Source organism: Ruditapes philippinarum, unplaced genomic scaffold (assembly GCF_026571515.1).
Source record: "Ruditapes philippinarum isolate M1 unplaced genomic scaffold, ASM2657151v2 ctg1094_1_1_1_1, whole genome shotgun sequence".
NCBI classification, from domain to species: Eukaryota; Metazoa; Mollusca; class Bivalvia; order Venerida; family Veneridae; genus Ruditapes; species Ruditapes philippinarum.
The window spans coordinates 111,132-131,276 of record NW_026865634.1 but is presented as its reverse complement, the minus strand read 5'-3'; the positions used below and the strand labels follow the sequence as shown (position 1 = coordinate 131,276).

Here is a 20,145-nt window from a genome sequence, read left to right as displayed (position 1 = left end):
ACTGTGGGATTTGATTTCAGGTCTGTCGCTCATCCACTTCCTGTTTATCCACTTAGTTAAATTAGTTAGATTTTTTCGACATTAATGGTCAATGGTAGGAAATTTTCGTAACAGTTTTCTCAGCAACTACTTATCACAGCCTCTTGATATTTGGCAAACAGCATTGACACATGGTTCCATACTGTGGGATTTGATTTCAGGTCTGTCGCTCATCCACTTCCTGTTTATCCACTTAGTTAAATTAGTTAGATTTTTTTTACATTAATGGTCAATGGTAGGAAATTTTCGTAACAGTTTTTCAGAAACTACTTATCACAGCCTCTTGATATTTGGCATTCAGCATTGACACATGGTCCCATACTGTGGGATTTGATTTCAGGTCTCTCGCTCATCCACTTCCTGTTTATCCACTTAGTTAAATTAGTTAGATTTTTTGACATTAATAGTCAATGGTAGGAAATTTTCGTAACAGTTTTCTCAGCAACTACTTATCACAGCCTCTTGATATTTGGCATACAGCATTGACACATGGTCCCATACTGTGGAATTTGATTTCAGGTCTGTCGCTCATCCACTTCCTGTTTATCCACTTAGTTAAATTAGTTAGATTTTTTGACATTAATGGTCAATGGTAGGAAATTTTCGTAACAGTTTTCTCAGCAACTACTTATCACAGTCTCTTGATATTTGGCATACAGCATTGACACATTGTCCAATACTGTGGGATTTGATTTCAGGTCTGTCACTCATCCACTTCCTGTTTATCCACTTAGTTAAATTAGTTAGATTTTTTGACATTAATGGTCAATGGTAGGAAATTTTCGTAACAGTTTTCTCAGCAACTACCTATCACAGCCTCTTGATATTTGGCAAACAGCATTGACACATGGTCCCATACTGTGGGATTCGGTTTTAGGTGTGTAGCTAATCCACTTCCTGTTTACCTACTGAATTAAATTTTCGACATTAATGGGTCAATTGAAAAATTTTTCCGTAACATCACAGCCACATGATATTTTGTATACATATGCAACCCGGCCTTTTCTGTCTTTGACCCAATTTTCTCTATTTTATGTTCTCAGGTGTTACTTATATCATCTAAAATATAAATTTTATGGTAGGTTAATAATGTATATATATAATGTACATGTATATCTTTGTTTATTTAATATGATTATGAGAAATATTCATGATTTATTAGTTTTTAAACCTGAATATTTAATAATTCAGTTCTATTTTTAACTTTGAGAAGCTCATACATGAAATTTGTCTTTGACTTTGTTATATAACACATTGATAACTGTATGTAGTTGCAGTTATACTTTTTGTAAGCATTTGTTTTGTAATTTTCTAAATGAAACACGTCCATTTGGCACTTATTTTATTATTATGCTTTTTTGACAATGTGCTTTTACAAGAAATTAGTCATAAAGCAGGCTTTTTATGATAACCTGACTATAAGTTTATAAGTTAGATGTGTTAATGTTATAAAAATGTTACTACAAAATAAAGTTGAATATAGTTTATGTATTTCTTAGTATCTCATGCCTTTTAAAGTGTTTCTTACACAGCTTAAATAAACTAAAAGAGTAAATAAAGTAAGCACTGACTGTTAAGAAATACAATTCAATTCTGTTGTTTTTTTGGGGTTTTTTTTGCAGTATTTTGCCTTATTTGAACATACAGGCACACAATGTCCACAGCAAAATATACAGTAATTGGCTCAAAGAAAAAAAATTTGCCAGTACTAGTCCTTAGTTGCGCATGAACTTTAAAGGTATATTTTGTAAGGTAAGTCATTGTAACTATAAAGTGATTGAAATAAATAAAAGATAATATTACCGCAGGCTACCTTTGTGTTTTTAGTTGAATAATATTTAATTGCAATTTTGTACCGGGTAAGCAATGTAAAATATGAACAACATAAAATAAATGATTTATATTTAAAGTGCAAATGGAATTTTGTTACAACATTATCAACAGCCCTTACATAAAGTCTTAATTTCATAAAGGCATGTTCAGGATACTTTCGTTAGTATGATTACAGTTAACTGACTTAAGAAATGGAAGTGACAATGCAAAACAAACAAAAGAAACATAAATTTTGGGGAAAAAAATATATTTTGATGCTTAATAGATTAAAGAATTAATAGCAAGACAAAGAAAAATGAAAACAATCCTGGAAAATAAAGCAACAACAAAATGTTTCCTCTAAGCTGCCAAAACCCTTAATATGCCTGACAAAGAGATAAAAAATACCAGGAGATAATTTGAAATTGAATGTGTACTTTTTATTACCACAGAGAACCACTTTAGCGAAACATGATAGCATTGTTTTAAAGGGACTCCACTGAATTTTTTTGACAAGAAAAATGTTTTGATATTGAATGTGTTCTTTTTTTTATGACAGAGGATTGCAGTGAGGAAACTTGATAGCATTGTTTCAAAGGGAATCTACTGCGTTTTTTTTTGACAAGAAATATTTTTTTGAGAATTACGGTGACATTTGATGAAGGTCTAGAATTGTAACTAGTGAAGATCATTTGTTCAATCCATTTTTATAAAATATTTTTATTGTGCAAAACAAACTAAAATTTAAAATTGTTTATAAATGCTTTTAACTCACATCAGGCTAAGAATGGCACAAAACATTGATTTTCATTTTAAGTTTGTGTTGTCTTTTGAAAGTTTCAAGAGCATAAGGGAAGAATTTCCAAATTATTTTTTTTTTTACACATTAAACCTCAGTTGAGCCCCTTTAATTCTACAAAGTGAAATAAATCCTTTAAAAAAAGGAAAATATATACATTGTATATATTAAGAAATGTTAAGACATTCACAATTCACAATCCATGGTGAAATTTTGAATGTAATCTGTAAATAAAATGTATTGGTCCTATTGAAAATATTTTACAGGTGTTGTTCCTTACCATCACCTACATCACATATGACAAGGGTCATAACTCTGGCATAAATTTTCAAAAAATGTAATCAGTTTGAAACTTAAATGTACTTCGATAAAGATTTTCACAATATATTTTTATTATCAAGTTTAATGAAAGCATTTTCACTTTTATAAAATTAATAATCATATAATATGATAATCAGTTTTGGAGAGAAAAAAAAAATCGTCCACAAATATAAATTAATTTCTAGTCAATGGCTTTCTTTCATAATTATGCAGTATTTTTCCATTTTACTCTTTTTTTTAACTTTCCCGTTTATATTTTATAAAAATTTTTTTTTATTTTTTAACTTTCTCCTTTATATTTTATAAGAAAATCATTGTATTATTTCATAAGGTGATATTTTGAAAATGTTTTATGAGCAGGGCGTTAGATCATGCATTGCCAATAACAGATTAAATTTCCTCATTTACATTGCACGAGCCTTCTTTGTCAATAATTTTATTTTTATTTTATGACATTGTTTGTACCATACAAACAAAGCAGGACCTGTTTGAATCAAATGTACTGGAAGACTAAGCAATCAACATTTAATTCAATTAAAAAGTGACAACATTTTGATACGGGGTTACCATTGTTTATTTTTTTTGTTACAGAAACAATGTCTGGCTATTTTGTCGCAGTTTTTTATTTTCGAAAGCGAAAGATTAAACTGTTTAAAATCTTACATGGTATTTAAAGTCTCCTATTTATCTTAAGATTAAATTTCTGATTTGCAATTAGTGAAATAATGGAGCGTATTGGAAATCATGAAGCGTTAATTGTTTATTGTTTTAATTGGCAATTTTTACGTAGCATAATGTCCCAAGGCAAGCTCAGCATTGTACCGCCAAACTAGCTTCATTAAAGACTTGACTAACTTGGATTTCAATATGAAGTTTTTATTTTGTCTTATTTTAATTGTAAAAGGTAAGTAATTATATTTTTACCTTTTTTTTAAGCACTGATTATAATGTGAAATATTTTTATTACGAGATTTTGGAAGAGATTTTCTGTTATTACATTTAGGTTGACATCAAGGGTAACAGATTTATTATTAAATATTAGCTTATTTCTGGTAGCGCCAGATGAATTAGAATTTTTTTTTAATTCCTATTATAAGATTAAATTATTTTTTTTTAATTTTTGTGTGTCTGTTTTGATAGGTAGAATTGCTTTTCTATTCCAATTTTTGGGGTTGACATTAACTGATACAGGGTCATCCTTAAATTCTAGCTCAAAATGAAAACAATGTTGTGGCACAAAAATAATTTTCTTTGTCAATTTTGAAAGACAAATTGCTTTTATAATAAGTAAAAATTATTATTTTCCATATAATGCAATATTTTATTCAGTTATATTGTTGCATTTTTTTACTTGGTAAGACTGCTAAATGGTATGAAGCTATTTTGAGCTGTCTTTAAGTAAAGTAAAAAATCCAACATTGAAAGAATAATTTTTAGACCATTTCTGATAAACCAGATGGTGCATCTTCAAAATTGTCATAAAAAAGTTACTAACAAAACATAGCAGTTTAATATTAAGTGAGGGAAAATTCTATTTTGTTTTTGTTATGTAAACTGCTTCAGTCTGATACTATAACTAGCTCCTAAGTAATGCGTTACACATAAAATCATAAAAATGAAAATGCTTGAACTGAAAATTATCTGCCTTTGCCATCAGTGTAAAGCCTGCGGTTAGCTTGCACTTTTATGTATCTGACCAGGCTTTATAATGTTGGACCCAAATGTTTCTTCTTACACTACTTGCATATCTGATTTAGAGAGTCAATGTACTACCTAAATAGTATTTTCTGAAAACACATGACTAATACTTAGAGTATTGAAATATGCTTTTGAACACTGGACTGACTCTATACTCTTGACAATTTTTTTTAGATTCTTCCAATGGATAATTTTTTTATGAAATACTTATAAATGAAATATTCAGAAATATAATGAATGAAATAAATTGCATATTTTCAATTTCCATATTTTCACTGTAAAAAATAATTTTTCACTGCAATGAAAAATATTTCTAGTATTTTCACTGGTGTCTTGCTGGACTACTTTCTTGTAAATTTAGCCATTATACAAAATTAAAGGGATGTCTTTCAAATTGTAATGTCAGAATGAGAAAAATATATAAATAAATAACATAATAAACAGAAAATTCAATATTTCTCTAAAAGTTCAGGATTTTATCTTGTCAGATATGAAAATTATCATATGAAAATAAATCCTGTATTTATAGAAAAACTTTAATATCCTTTAATTATTATACTTATAAATGATATATTTAGAAATATAATTGACAACATAAAATGCATATTTTTATTTTCTGTATTTTCACTGTAAAAGTTTATTTTTCACTGCAGTGAAAAAATATTTTCTGTATTCACTGATGTCTTGCTGGACAATTTTCTTGTAAATTTAGCCAATACACAAAATAGTTAAAGGGGAAGTCTTTCAAATCATCAGGTGAAAGCAGAGAAAAAGTATCACTATGTAATAAACAGAAATTCATGCTATTTCTATAAACAGTACATGTATTTATTTTCATCTTGTGATATGAAAATTATCTTATTTAATACTGCCAAATGAAAATAAATGCAGTAGTTATAGAAAAAAAACTTGAACATCCTCTATATATTTTGATTTATATCTTCAGTATGAAATATATCATAGTAAGTTTTAAAATTCTGTTATTTATCTTGTTTATTTGTTTTTTGTTTTTTTTTGTGTCATTTTTAGTACAGTGATTTTTCTTTCATGACTATAATTATATAATCTATATATAATATGTTGTTATTTTATGAAATAATTCTTAGTACTGGTTATTTTCAAAAAATTTGTTATTTATTCATCATGTTCAGTTAATTTAAAAAAAAAAACATTTTTATTATTTAATGTTTATTTGTCATATTCACTATTTTATCTTTACAGTTATTGTCATTTAAATATTGAAATATTTCTTTTTAATTTTCAGTAATTTATTGAATGTCATTTTCAGTATTCTATATTTTTGTCATCTTCACTACTTGTTTGGAGAAAAAAAATATTTTGCTTTAATAAGTTATCTTGAATCTGTATTAGAAAGCTTGTACTCAGTATATACGCTAAATTTTCATTTTTATTTAAGCTCGACTATTCGCAGAATAATCAAGCTAATGCAGTCACCCATTTGTCGGCGTCCCTATGGTTAAGTTTTTGCGTGTAAGCTGGTATCTCCATAACTACTGAAGGGAATGGAATGAAACTTCACACACCTGTTCTCTGTGATTATCTAACATGATTGACAAAAGTCCCATAACTCTGATTTGCTTTTTTGCATAATTTTGCCCCTTTTTCGACTTAGAAATTCTTGGTTAAGTTTTTGTGAGTAAGCTGGTATCTCCATAACTACTGAAGGGAATGGATTGAAACGTCACACACTTGTTCTCTGTGATTATCTTACATAATTTGCACAAGTCCCATAACTCTGATTTGTTTGTTTTTTTGCATAATTATGACCCTTTTTAGTCTTAGAAATTCTAGGTAAAGTTTTTGCTTGTAAGCTGGTATCTCCATAACTACTGAAGGGTTTGTGCCTTTTTTGGAACAATTTTATGCATTCATAATAATAAAGCAGTGATTAACTCAATAAAACATCATAATAACAAGCCTTTGTACCTTTTGGACAATTTTATGTATTCATCTATGTAAGCATTATTATACTCATTGAAACACCCATGTGACAACTTTTCGAATAGTCGAGCGTTACTGTCCTCTGACAGTTCTTGTTTCAATATTTAAAAAGGTTAAATTTAAAATTTTAAAAATAAATCATTATGAACCAATCCCTTCACATTATCCCTGAATTACAAAAAGTGACATTTTTCTGAACGCCAATGACATTTTTCTGAACGCCATAGTTCTTAATATTATTTCATATTAGTAATGACCTAGTCTCTGTGACCTATTTAAGTCTCAACAAGTTTTGCATTAAAAAGATATCTTATCGATATATTTTGGGGAGTTTTTAAGCTTTGATTATCAGCATAGCACAAAAAAGTTTATTTTCCAAAAAAACATAATGCTGTTAAGTTTATCTTGAAAAATAAACATTATTGCGACAATTATAATTACTGGCAACCTACTGTTTACAGAATACAGACAAAATGTTTTATGTCACATATTGTGATATTAAAGTCATGACTTAATGTCATGAATTCGGTTAGAGTTTCAGTAATGTATTTAGAAAGTCATTTGTAAAATGAAGTGTGAAGAGAACAAGAGAATGAAATATGACACCGAGAGATTATTTACATATTGCCAATCATTGACACATGCCAAACTTTACTACTCTTTAATTAACCTTATTTTTTTCTACCAATCTACGTTTTCAAAATAAGCTATTAGTACAGGTTGGCCGCACTGGAGTTGTTTGACCATAGTCTGGTATCCAGCGTCAACAGTGGTTTTCTCCCCGCAAAAGATTTGCTTCTAATGCCAACTACAAAATTTTAATGTTTTTGATTTTTATTTTCAAGTTTTTTAGTTTGTTTGGTTTTACGGTGCACCAACACAGTTTAAGTTACATAACACTGAAACCTTGTGTTTCATCACAGCTTTTTCAGAGTAATAACATGAAAATGGACGTAATGTTAAACCATAACGTCACATTCTTTGGTGGCAAAATAAAACATACTGATGTTAATAATGTTTCATATACATTATTGAATTGTTGCTCAGTATCCTTGCATGCATGCCCCAAAGTTTACTCATACGAATTTTTCACGAAAATGGCCACCATAATTCTAACATGCTTCACACTATTCCCCTATTAACCTGCAAGGGAGATGGAGCAAAACAAATTTCATTATTGGGACAATAAAATGCACGATAAAAAAAGGGAAAGCTTACACATCCAAAATGAAAATCGTTTTAAAGGATGTCAATTAAAACCAAAAAACAACCAAATTTCCCTTTTCATTAACAATTTTCTAATTTTTAAAACTCCAAAGGGAAATTAAACATAAATTTTTTTCAAAAAATGATTTGTTTTTTATTTTGAGTAAAGCATGTCCAAATCCCCTAAAGAAAGTTTTTCAAAACAAATTTTGGTTAGACCCAGAATATTTCGATATGTTCAAATTGTAACATGATATTTTGTACAAATTTTATTCTTTTATAAACCTGACAAGGTTGAAAAAAGCATGCAAAAAATCAATGTAACCACAATCTGTCCAGATGACAGGAGGGTTTGTGTAAAATAAATGTTCTGGTGTTATGAAACTTTCATCTGAAATGATAGTTTGAGAAGTAGAGAAATAATACTGCCAAGCCAACTGCTGGATAGGTTGCCCTGCCTTTATTAGGCAACAGGATAATTTTTCATTTTACAGACAAAGCAGGTCTTGGTGTTTAAAGAAATTGCTGGTCAAGACAACAGGATAATTTTTTCATTTGCAGACAATGCAAGTCTTGGTGTTGAATGTCCTATATAAATTGCTGTCCAAGACAACAAGACCAATTATCATTTTGCAGACAATGCAAGACTTGATGTTGAATGTCCTTTGTAAATTGCTGTCCAAGACAACAAGACCATTTATCATTTTGCAGACAATGCAAGACTTGATGTTGAATGTCCTATATAAATTGCTGTCCAAGACAACAAGACCATTTTTCATTTTGCAGACAATGCAAGACTTGATGTTGAATGTCCTTTATAAATTGCTGTCCAAGACAACAAGACCATTTATCATTTTGCAGACAATGCAAGACTTGATGTTGAATGTCCTATAGTAAATTGCTGTCCAAGACAACAAGACCATTAATCATTTTGCAGACAATGCAAGACTTGATGTTGAATGTCCTATAAAATTGCTGTCCAAGACAACAAGACCATTTATCATTTTGCAGACAATGCAAGACTTGATGTTGAATGTCCTTTATAAATTGCTGTCCAAGACAACAAGACCATTTTTCATTTTGCAGACAATGCAAGACTTGATGTTGAATGTCCTATATAAATTGCTGTCCAAGACAACAAGACCATTTAATTTCATTTTGCAGACAATGCAAGACTTGATGTTGAATGTCCTTTTAAATTTTCCCAAGACAACAAGAATTTTTCTTTTTTCAACAATGCAAGCTTATGTTGAATGCCCTTTAATAAATTGCTACCAAAAGACAAAAGCCCATTTAAGGTAAAGTAAAAATAGGTGTTTTTTACAAAAGGGGTAAAAAAGGGTTTTTGGTGTTAATTTCTATCTTGAAACCCATACCAGAATATTTTATTCTCACAACAGAAAAAAACCCTTTTAGTTTTTTTTTTCTTATTTTTATTATTTTTTTTAAAATTTTTTTTTTTGAAATCAAATTTTAATTTTCAAGTTGAAAAAATAAAATTTTAAAGAAAAAAAAATTAATATAACAAAAAGAATACAAGCAGAACAAAGGGATTTTTTTAATGTAAATTTAAAAATTTACATGTAAATTTTTTTTTACACTTATAAGTATACATGGGAAACATGGGAATTTTGAATCAATAATCTTTTTTAGGTAAGTAACCCACTCTTTTAAAGTGATAATAAAACTCCAAGAATTTTTTCTATTACAACTTGGCAGGAAAATTTTTTAGAGATAATATGTTTATTCTTGAATAGATTTGTCAAAATGTAAAAACTATCAAATTATATATGATATAATATAACTTTATCTATTTATTTCAGTGTATTTGTCAAGTTGTCAATATTCTGGTAATGTAGAAAATCTCCGCAATGCTCTTTCTATTCCATCATCGAAATCTAATATACGACCCGAATCAAGTTTGAATGTGAGTGTGGGACTAAATGTTGTTAGCCTTCATCTGGTATGTTAAAAACTTTCAGAATTACTTAGCCATAAGACAGATTGTCTATAAGTCGGGGGTTATGATTTTACAGTAATATAATTGAACCCATATTATAAGTCTGTTTTGTTATCATTTTAAATTTCTCTTGATGTCTTAAAACATGACAAACTAATGATATTTTTGTACAGCATGACTCAAATTACATATTTACTTTCTTGTCATGAAGTTTATATAGGCACATTGCAAGCATCAACAATTCTGACAATTTTTCACAAAATTTTAAGAAAATATATCAGTATAATAGTGACAATTAAGAAAAGTATCCCATTATAGAATTAGAAAAGAATAGTTATTTTTCAGGATTCTCACAAAGAAACTATGGCAGTTACAGGAAAGTTGACTATGGTAAGTTAATTTTATTATATTATTTACAAATTTACAGACATACAAAAATTTATCATACTGCAAATTCATTATTGGTGGGGCACTACTTTTTGTGGTATTTGTGGATAGATCAATCAACAAATTTAAGATCAAAAGAATTTCATTTCGTCTGCTAAAATATTATTTTGCATCACATTATTTACATTTTACCTTTAGGAAAATAGACTGTCCACAAATTTAAGTACCCACGAAAATGTGCTTTGTGACAAAAGCACAAATTTTAATGTTCACGAAATTAAGTGAATTCTTATGATAAGATATAACAATGTTTTTTTAAGAAAACATTATTATGTTAGTTTGCAGTGACTAATTTTGCGTTCAATTTTGTGATCTGTAACAGTATAAAATATTTAAACCATTCAATATTACAATATTTTATCTATCATTATTAGTGATGTTAACCCTTGGTAAGTATATAAAAGACTTGTTTAACAAGGTCATTAGTTAAATTAAGATTGGATTTTATATTTTATATATATATAAGATATAGAGGATATTGAATAAGTGTAAGTTCGATACTGAATTTATTGCACAAGTTGAAAAAAATTATATTATGTGAGCCTCTGGCAAGCCTTATATTATTTTATTCAACAAGTTCAATAAATTCAGTAAAGGATTTACACAAATTTAATATTCTATTTATCACATTCCCAAAATAAAACTGTTTAAAGTGAAAAGAGTCATTATTCATTGATGCGCCTATAGTCTAACGCTAACATTAAGCGCATCTTTACACTATGTTTGTATAACGCTAATGACATCACATCAAAATATATGCACGGCCGTGCAATACCATTTTTACAAAGTCGCAAAAATGGCACGGGTATGTGATAAATATATTTTCTAAGAGTCTCAGGTCAGAGTACATAGACATGCTGAATGGCAGGGCTCTAAAGTGGTGACTAAGGCAAGCCATCACCCAGATTTTCAGAAAACCACACTGATTAGACATTGTCTTGCACACTTTCTGATATTTTTGTTGTATATATATAGATAAAGGCTACCAGCCAAAACATCTGAAGTTAACATTAAATGACTAAAATGTTCATTTCAGTTTGCTTCAATGGTTACTTTGTATACCATATTTATTAAAGAAGACTTCAGTGGGATGCTTTTGTTTTGTAGATCTGGAATGACCCTAGATATGCCTGGAATGCTGGTACTTATAGTAATATCAATACTTTACTTCTACAAGATGGAGACATTTGGAAACCTGAGCTGGTTTTGGAAAATATGTATGTTGTTTTTATTATTTACTTATACATTTACTTTATAACTACATAACATTTGTCCAAGATAATTAATACATGTATTTGAAAAAATAAAAAAAAATATATGTACACTGTGTATCTAAAACAATTTATTTCAAGCTCAACTTTATTTATAAGTTCAAGCTATTGTTGTAAGTCATGATGATGTTAACGTTGACAGATGCCCACAAACAAACTTCTTTTTTTCTATAACTGTGTATAACCCGTTATTTATGACATACATGTACTTTGACATAACCAATGTTTTATTCCAGGATGGATGATATAAAAGTTATATATAATGAGAAGGTATACAGTCGATTATACAGCACATCTCTTGTTGTCTTGGAGGTACCAGTCAATGTTCTTGTCCACTGTCCTCTAGATTTTACCTACTACCCATTTGATAAACAGACATGTAGGATAACACTATCCAGCTGGTCATATGACTACAGTGAAATGTCACTATTCTCTCTTACTGATAAGGTCAACATGGACATGCACCAGTAAGTATCATTTCAATGAATAATCAAAGAACCTGTGAAATATTTTCATCATGATATACTAGTATTGTAGACTTTAGGGTAATTGAGGGTCATATGAGCAGGAATTTTATAATTATAAAAAAACAACATAATATTATATACTCATTTATCAGTCTGATTGCTGATAAAGTACTGTATTAACTCATCTATAAGTCTGATTGCTGATAAAGTACTGTTTTAACTCATCTATAAGTCTGATTGCTGATAAAGTACTGTTTTAACTCATCTATAAGTCTGATTGCTGATAAAGTACTGTTTTAACTCATCTATAAGTCTGATTGCTGATAAAGTACTGTATTAACTCATCTATAAGTCTGATTGCTGATAAAGTACTGTTTTAACTCATCTATAAGTCTGATTGCTGATAAAGTACTGTTTTAACTCATCTATAAGTCTGATTGCTGATAAAGTACTGTTTTAACTCATCTATAAGTCTGATTGCTGATAAAGTACTGTTTTAACTCATCTATAAGTCTGATTGCTGATAAAGTACTGTTTTAACTCATCTATAAGTCTGATTGCTGATAAGTACTGTATTAACTCATCTATAAGTCTGATTGCTGATAAAGTACTGTTTTAACTCATCTATAAGTCTGATTGCTGATAAAGTACTGTTTTAACTCATCTATAAGTCTGATTGCTGATAAAGTTACTGTTTTAACTCATCTATAAGTCTGATTGCTGATAAAGTACTGTTTTAACTCATCTATAAGTCTGATTGCTGATAAGGTACAGTATTAACTCATCTATTATAAGGTCTGATTGCTGATAAATAACAATATTTACTCATCTATAAGACTGATTGCTGATAAGTTACCATATTTACCCATCTATAAGACTGATTGCTGATAAGTTACCATATTTACCCATCTATAAGACTGATTGCTGATAAGTTACCATATTTACCCATCTATAAGACTGATTGCTGATAAGTTACCATATTTACCCATCTATAAGACTGATTGCTGATAAGTTACCATATTTACCCATCTATAAGACGGATTTCTGATAAGTTACCATATTTACTCATCTACAAGACTTGTTGCTTTTACAGCATGATATTTACTTGCCTACATGATAGTTTGCCTATGACACATCAAATTTTCTTGCATATTCAATAGATGGACATGCCATTTGGATAAAAATCCAGTTGATCGTTTGTAAAAATGGTCATTTAAATACACTACATTTACTCAGCTATAAGACTGCTGTTATAACATAACATTGCCTGTTTCTGATATGTATTAATATAAGATACCTTATGTTTAATTTTGTGTGATATTACAGAGAGAAATCAGAGTTTGAATTTGTTCAATCAAATGTGGAAACCACACAGAAAAGTGATTCACAGTCTGGACAATTGAGAACATATTCAACAATAACATTCTACTTAACTGTAAGAAGGCACACAGAGTTTTATGGACTAGTCCTTGCCTTACCACTGGTTGTTATATCTGTACTGACGATTCTCACATTCATGTTACCCATTGAGAGCGGAGAGAAAGCACACTACAGTATAACTTTGTTACTGATGGTTGCAGTTTATTATGCTGCTGCCCTGGAATATATTCCTGTGTTTACAGGTGTTTCTGTACTTGGTATGTATGAAAATCATAAATTATTCAAATTATACTTTTGCCAGGGCTTTGTTTTCATATAAGTTTATAAAAGGAAAAAGCATTCAGATTCAGGCTAATTTTCATGAAAATTTTGAAAGTGTGTTTAAAAGTAAAATGTTGCGAAGTGAACATAGAAAGTAATTAACACATTGCAAACAGCACTTACAAGCCATGTAAATTACAAAAATGAGGTTAAAATATGCAAAAAGAGACCTTACTGCAAAGGTCATCCAGTAGAAATATGGTGATAATTACTGTGAAATCAGTCATTAATCATGCATAAATGGAATATTGAATCCTTTTACTTTTCTTCAAATTATGGTACATTTAGCTCAAGTTTGATTTTCATGTATTATTTTATCTCAACAGGATGCATCCAGCTTTTATAATTTGCCACCACTTTTTACTTGTACTTCAGATTATATTACTTTGACATGGATTGATATGTGGTTTCTACCCCTATTTTGAACTTTAAATATGGATATGGATTTTATACCATCCTGTTTATGCTTTGAAATTTGGAATATAATTGCAAGATAATTATGACATTATCTTTTTCATTTGTAAGCAAGAGTTCATAATAAACTCCTTTTGGGTTATAAACTCATTTTGAATAAATTTTTGCCTCTTTTTGATTTCAGTAAAATTTTTCATACTACCTCTCCTTTTGCAATAGTCACTTTTTTAGATCAAGTCCAACTAATTGTACTACATGACGAGAATGAGATATAGTGCTTTTTTGTGTATGGGCAATATCTCCCCTCTACAAAAGGAGATTCTGACCCAAAATAAAAATTCTCAGAATCTAGTTTTGGCACATCAATATATTTTGACTATTTGAGATCTTGCCTTCAAACAAGTAAGGCTTATGTAACATTCTAAATTTCCCAATTTCCAGACTACAGTATGTAATTTATGCCCTCCTCCAGACATATCTTGTTATTTCTAGAGATATAAAACAGGATTTATTTTAATTGTTTTAATTCTCAACTGATAAATTCATGATGCTCTATCTTAACATACCGGTACAGAATATTGAGAATGTTATTTCATTTCATTTAAAAAAAAATAATAATAATGATAAAAAATATATAAATATTATTAATTATGAGAATTTTTCAATCATGCATAGAGCCATATTCTATGTACATGTATTTTGTATTGTTTATTGCTGTTTTCATGTAGCTATGTTTTAAATGAAACATTGTTCTTATTTGGCAAAGTTTTTATTTCTGACGTAAATGTCACATTCTGTTTAGCGTATAGTTAAACAGATGTTGCATCATTTGTTATTTTATAATCATAGTTGTTTCTGAACACGACAGCTAAAGAGAAACGTTAGTTTTTATTGAACTGATTTTTTTTTTGAACTGATTATATATTCCTTTCATTTAAGAATTCATGTATGTTTTTATGATTGTTTTGTGAATGTATTAAAATCTCAAGAGATATTTCGATGATCATAATTATACTGGTATAATTTTTGTTTGTCTTATTTTTCAGTGGGATACATATCTGTAGTGCTTCTATTGGCAATGCTGGCAACATTTTGCGAGTTTCTGGTATTGTATTTTTACCATCAAGATCGCCAGCGTGAAATGAAACCATCTATGGTATCGTTACTACACATTCTGGCCAAGATTACATGTAAATTAGGTTCAACTGAAGATACAAATTCCATGGTTACGTCAGAAGGTACAAGTAGCACGAGAGTGTCGCATCACGATTTACAAGGCTGTTCAAGCTTGCCAAATGGTGGCCTTGACCCTAAAAAACCAGGCAGACTGTCACCAATACATCGTAGGGTGGAGCCTGTGAGAGACAGCTTGCCACCTTTAGAGCCTACACCTCGAACAGATACCAGTCATGTCATGGAACAAGCTACTGTCACAGGCTTACTGCCCGAAAGAAAACCTATCATTAAAGAAATCTTACCAAACAGATGTCCGTGGCAACATTTGGCAAAATGTCTTGACACACTTTTCCTTGTTATTTTTCTCATTATTTCTTTTATTACACATTTCATATTTCTAGTTGTTCTTGGAACTGGTTCACTGTGATAAAATTTGAATGAGCTTTGGCAAATTTTCGACACTATGGTTAAATGAATTGAATTGAAAAATCACTGTAAATGTGCTTCAAATGTTGGTGCATCCTAAATATTTTACATACTGTGATGTTGTAGCAATATAAGCTAGATTTCTAAGTGTTTAATCATGAAATCTGAATGTATTTGAGCTAGTGACATTCAACGAGTATTTGCAAATTTTCAAATCAAACAAGATGTACATATTATTTTACCCCATCGATTTTAAGACAGCCAGACTTTGTGGAATATGATGGAGGAGGACTTAAACTTTGTGCAGCTCTAAATCTGTGAGATTTTATAGACATCTTTCAGATGTAAACGAAGTCTCTGAGACACTTTTGAAATTCTTATGGCATTACAGAAAATCTGTGGCACTTAAAAGAAATCTGCAAGACATTAAAGAAATTTGCATGACACTTTATGTGACACTATACAAATCTATGAGACGTTCTAGACTGCTGTGAGGCACTGCTGAAATCTGTGAGACATTACAGAAATCTGTGAGACACTATAGAATAGAAATCTGTGAGACACTAGAAATCTGTGAGGCATTACTGAAATCTGTGAGACATTACAGAAATGTGTGAGACACTATAGAATAGAAATCTGTGAAACACTATAGAAATCTGTGAGGCATTACAGAAATCTGTGAGACATTACAGGAATCTGTGAGACCTTTAAAATAGAAATGTGTGAAACATTACAGAAATATGTAGGACCTGTAAAATAGAAATGTGTGAGACGTTACAAAAATCTGTGAGACCTTTAAAATAGAAATGTGTGAGACATTACAGAAATATGTGAGACCTGTAAAATAGAAATGTGTGAGACATTACAGAAATCTGTGAGACACTATGAAATAGAAATCTGTGAGACATTACAGAAATATGTGAGGCATTACAGAAATCTGTGAGACACTAAAAATGTGGGAGATAATGCAGATATCTGTGAGGCATTACATAAATCTGTGAGACACTAAAAATGTGTGAGATAATGCAGAAATCTGTGAGACATTACAGAAATATGTTTGACACTTGATAAATCTGTGAGACACTGTAGAAATCTGTGAAACACTATAGAAATGTGTGAAATAATGCAGAAGTCTGTAAGACATTACAGAAATAAGTTTGAAACATGATAAATCTGTGAAATACTGTAGAAATATGTGAGACATCATAAAAATGTTTTGTTACATTGGAACATAATGTAAATTTTGTAAATTTTATATTGTTATAACATATTCAATGCATTCTTTTACTGGATCATTGGTTTATCAATTTAGGAAAATAATGAAAATTGAAGGTATGTTATAATTTTGTTTGCTAACAGCTATCTGTGATAAAGTCCCTGTGGGTTGTGTGTATCATATCTTATCAGAGACTTAAACAACATGCAATAAATGCTTTAGTTTATGTCAGTAAATATTGAATATATTCTATATATGGCACAAATGCATTACATTATTATTTATTATGCAGTATTGTTTTCACAATAAAACTTTATATATTTTTAAATTATAACTTTTAAAACAAAAAGAGCAGTACTTTATTAGTCCAGCACATATTGTGCTAGTTATTGTACATACTTATTTATATTTATATCACTTCTTGCTTGTTTTCAACTTAAATATGTTAAAATGTTAGGTCATTTAGCATTTGTACATTTCATAGAAAATATAAAACAAATAAAAATAATGTTTTAGCCTGTTTTGTTATGAATTGAAACAAACAATAAATATCTGTTAATCTAATGGTAACCCGACAATTTGTGTGTAACATAGTCAACATATAAAAGATGTTTAACTTTATACATACACCACAGACACTTGGGGATCAGACACTGTCCCCCGGGCTTGAACTGCCCCTAGAAATGGTCAATAAAAATCTTGACAAATGCGGCATCTGTCTTAATCATTAAAATTGTTTTATTTTTTAAACATTCCCATAAGAATAAAAAAACCAATGTACCGTAAAGTTTCGAGACTTGACAGTAAATGGGATTTTTTTTATTCTTGTGGAAATGGTTTGAAAACAACATAAATGATTAAGACAGATGCCCAATTGTGAAAAAAAACGTTAAAAGATTTTTAATGACCGTTAACAAGGGCGGTTCAAGCCTGGTGATAGGGTTTGGCCCCCAAGTGTCTGTGATATACACAAGTTATTACTTGAATTCATATACACATATATGGATATTCTACTTCAGTAATTTTTGTCTACATTTGATGACCAGTAACAGACTATACAACAAGAAAAGCCTTTGTTACAATCGATAATGGCTGTCAATGGTTTAACCTTTAGCCTGTTGGAGCCAGAAGTGATCATTCTTTGCTACTGGTGCAGTCCAGCCAGGCTTAATACTTAGTAACATTGAAATCCCTTATATATATAAATGAACTATTCCAAATTCAAAGGAGAACAGAAATTCAGTAGGTTAAGGATTAAAAGATAACAAGAGCGATCAGTAATCACATGTGTCGCCTCATGATGGCCAATTTCATGTTGGGACAAATTTTGTGACAGACGGACAGACAGACGGACAGTGCACAACTAGACTTGGTACTGATCATTCCTGTAAAGTTTGGATGAAATTGCACCAGTAGTTTATGAGGAGTAGTCCGGACAAGCTTTTGTGTATCTGGCAACACACAGAAAAAAAACACCTTTTTATCAAAGGGCCATAACTCGGCCAAAAATCATTCAACCGGAAAACCCGTGCAATATGCGCAAGGACTTGAGCTACAGATCAATCCTGCAAAGTGTCATTGAAATTGCATTAGTGGTATAAGAGAAGTAGTCCGGACAAACTTTAAAATTAAAAATTATTAAAGGGCCATAACTCTGACAAAAATCATTGAACCGGAAAATGCTGACAATATGCACAACTAGACTTGGTACTGATCATTCCTGTAAAGTTTGGATGAAATTGCACCAGTAGTTTATGAGGAGTAGTTCGGACAAGTTTTGTGACAGACGGACAGACAGACGACGGAGAAGTGATCCCTATATGTAGCCACTACTCCGTAGAGGCGACACAAAAATGAAGTAGAAAATGGATATTTACTCTCGTAACATCTCTGATACAGCACTTTGAATGCATTTTGGCATCTGTATTTCAAACAATTGGCTGATGTATAACTCAGAGTACATCATCAACATTATAAGAGAATACTACTGAAATCATGCCTTAATCATATCATAATAATTATCGTCATGTAATATTTAAGTTTCCAGTCTAAAACCTTCGGTCTTAGGCATTCCATTCTTGGACTAAGAAGAAACATGACTGTTACTTGAAATGGTCTCATTTTCTAACTTACAATATCTTGATATTTGAAGGCATTTTAACCATTGCCAACTGGACTGGCTTATATTGTTACTGGTTTTATTAAATTTTTAAAATTTTGAGTTTCTTAATCAGACAGAAATTTTCAAGGTATTCATTACTTTTTTTGGGCAATTTTTTAAAAAAAAAATATGTTTCAACACAGAAGATTTTGTTTGAGATAGGGTCAGGACTTTCAATTTTTTTGAGGCTCAACATATGAGATCACTTGTGTAGAGAAAACAAGCTGTTCATTAGTTACTTGGATATTGTCTCTTAACCTGAAATAACTATCTTAATAAAAGTTTCTGGCCTCATTTCTTTACTACATTATAATTATATGTGTTCACTCAGACTCAGTGATTTGCAAGTTAAGCAGATAGAGGAAGATCTTGGAGCACATCTGCCTGAATTACTAGTGCATTATTTCAGGAGGAAGTGGATGCCCAAGTGGAATCATCAACCTTTAATAAGCTGGACAACTTCATCAAATAAAAGAATTCAATCAATGTTCCTAGCAAGAGCAGCCTTTCATTTTGAAATAATTCAATGAAAATGGCAAGAGCATTATAAACTATAAGCACTTTCATTATCTAGTATGACGGCACACTCGATTATTCTCATTGCTTGATATTAAAACAAGAGCCTGGATAATGTAGAATTTCCTAAGTTCAAAAAGGGTTACGGGCTTCTTTCAGTAGTTTTAGAGATACCAACTTGCATGCAAAAACTTAACCAAAGAGTGATGCTGATTGGGCGCCAGGGTGAGTACAATAGCCCTCCCTATTCTTGGAATAGCTGAGCTAAAAATAAGATGATAAATAACAACAAAAGATATTTTATGTGTTAAGATAACCTTTACTGAGTTAGATATCAGTAAAACAAAGGGATAAAAATACATCACAATATGTCTATCTTAATATACACACTTTATAAATATACAGTCATTCAAAAACGAGACAAATTTACGAAAAAAACAAAAGAAAACTGGAATATAAACATTCTTGTGTTTCTCTATGTACAATTAAAAGAAGACATAAAATCGTGCTGCTAAAATATTTCATTAGTTCTTAAAAACTATATTTCATCATG

The 20,145-nt window shown here is 30.1% G+C and overlaps 1 protein-coding gene across 1 annotated transcript; it reads left to right on the top strand.

Moving 5' to 3' along the window:
- Positions 1-3,313: 3,313 nt before the first annotated feature.
- Positions 3,314-17,424, top strand: LOC132729847 (neuronal acetylcholine receptor subunit alpha-6-like). The gene is made up of 7 exons (XM_060715687.1): positions 3,314-3,875; positions 9,661-9,800; positions 10,143-10,187; positions 11,352-11,461; positions 11,752-11,982; positions 13,309-13,619; positions 15,144-17,424. The coding sequence occupies exons 1-7, from the start codon at positions 3,839-3,841 to the stop codon at positions 15,698-15,700; spliced, it is 1,431 nt and encodes a 476-aa protein (XP_060571670.1). The 5' UTR covers positions 3,314-3,838; the 3' UTR covers positions 15,701-17,424.
- The last annotated feature ends 2,721 nt before the right edge of the window (positions 17,425-20,145 follow it).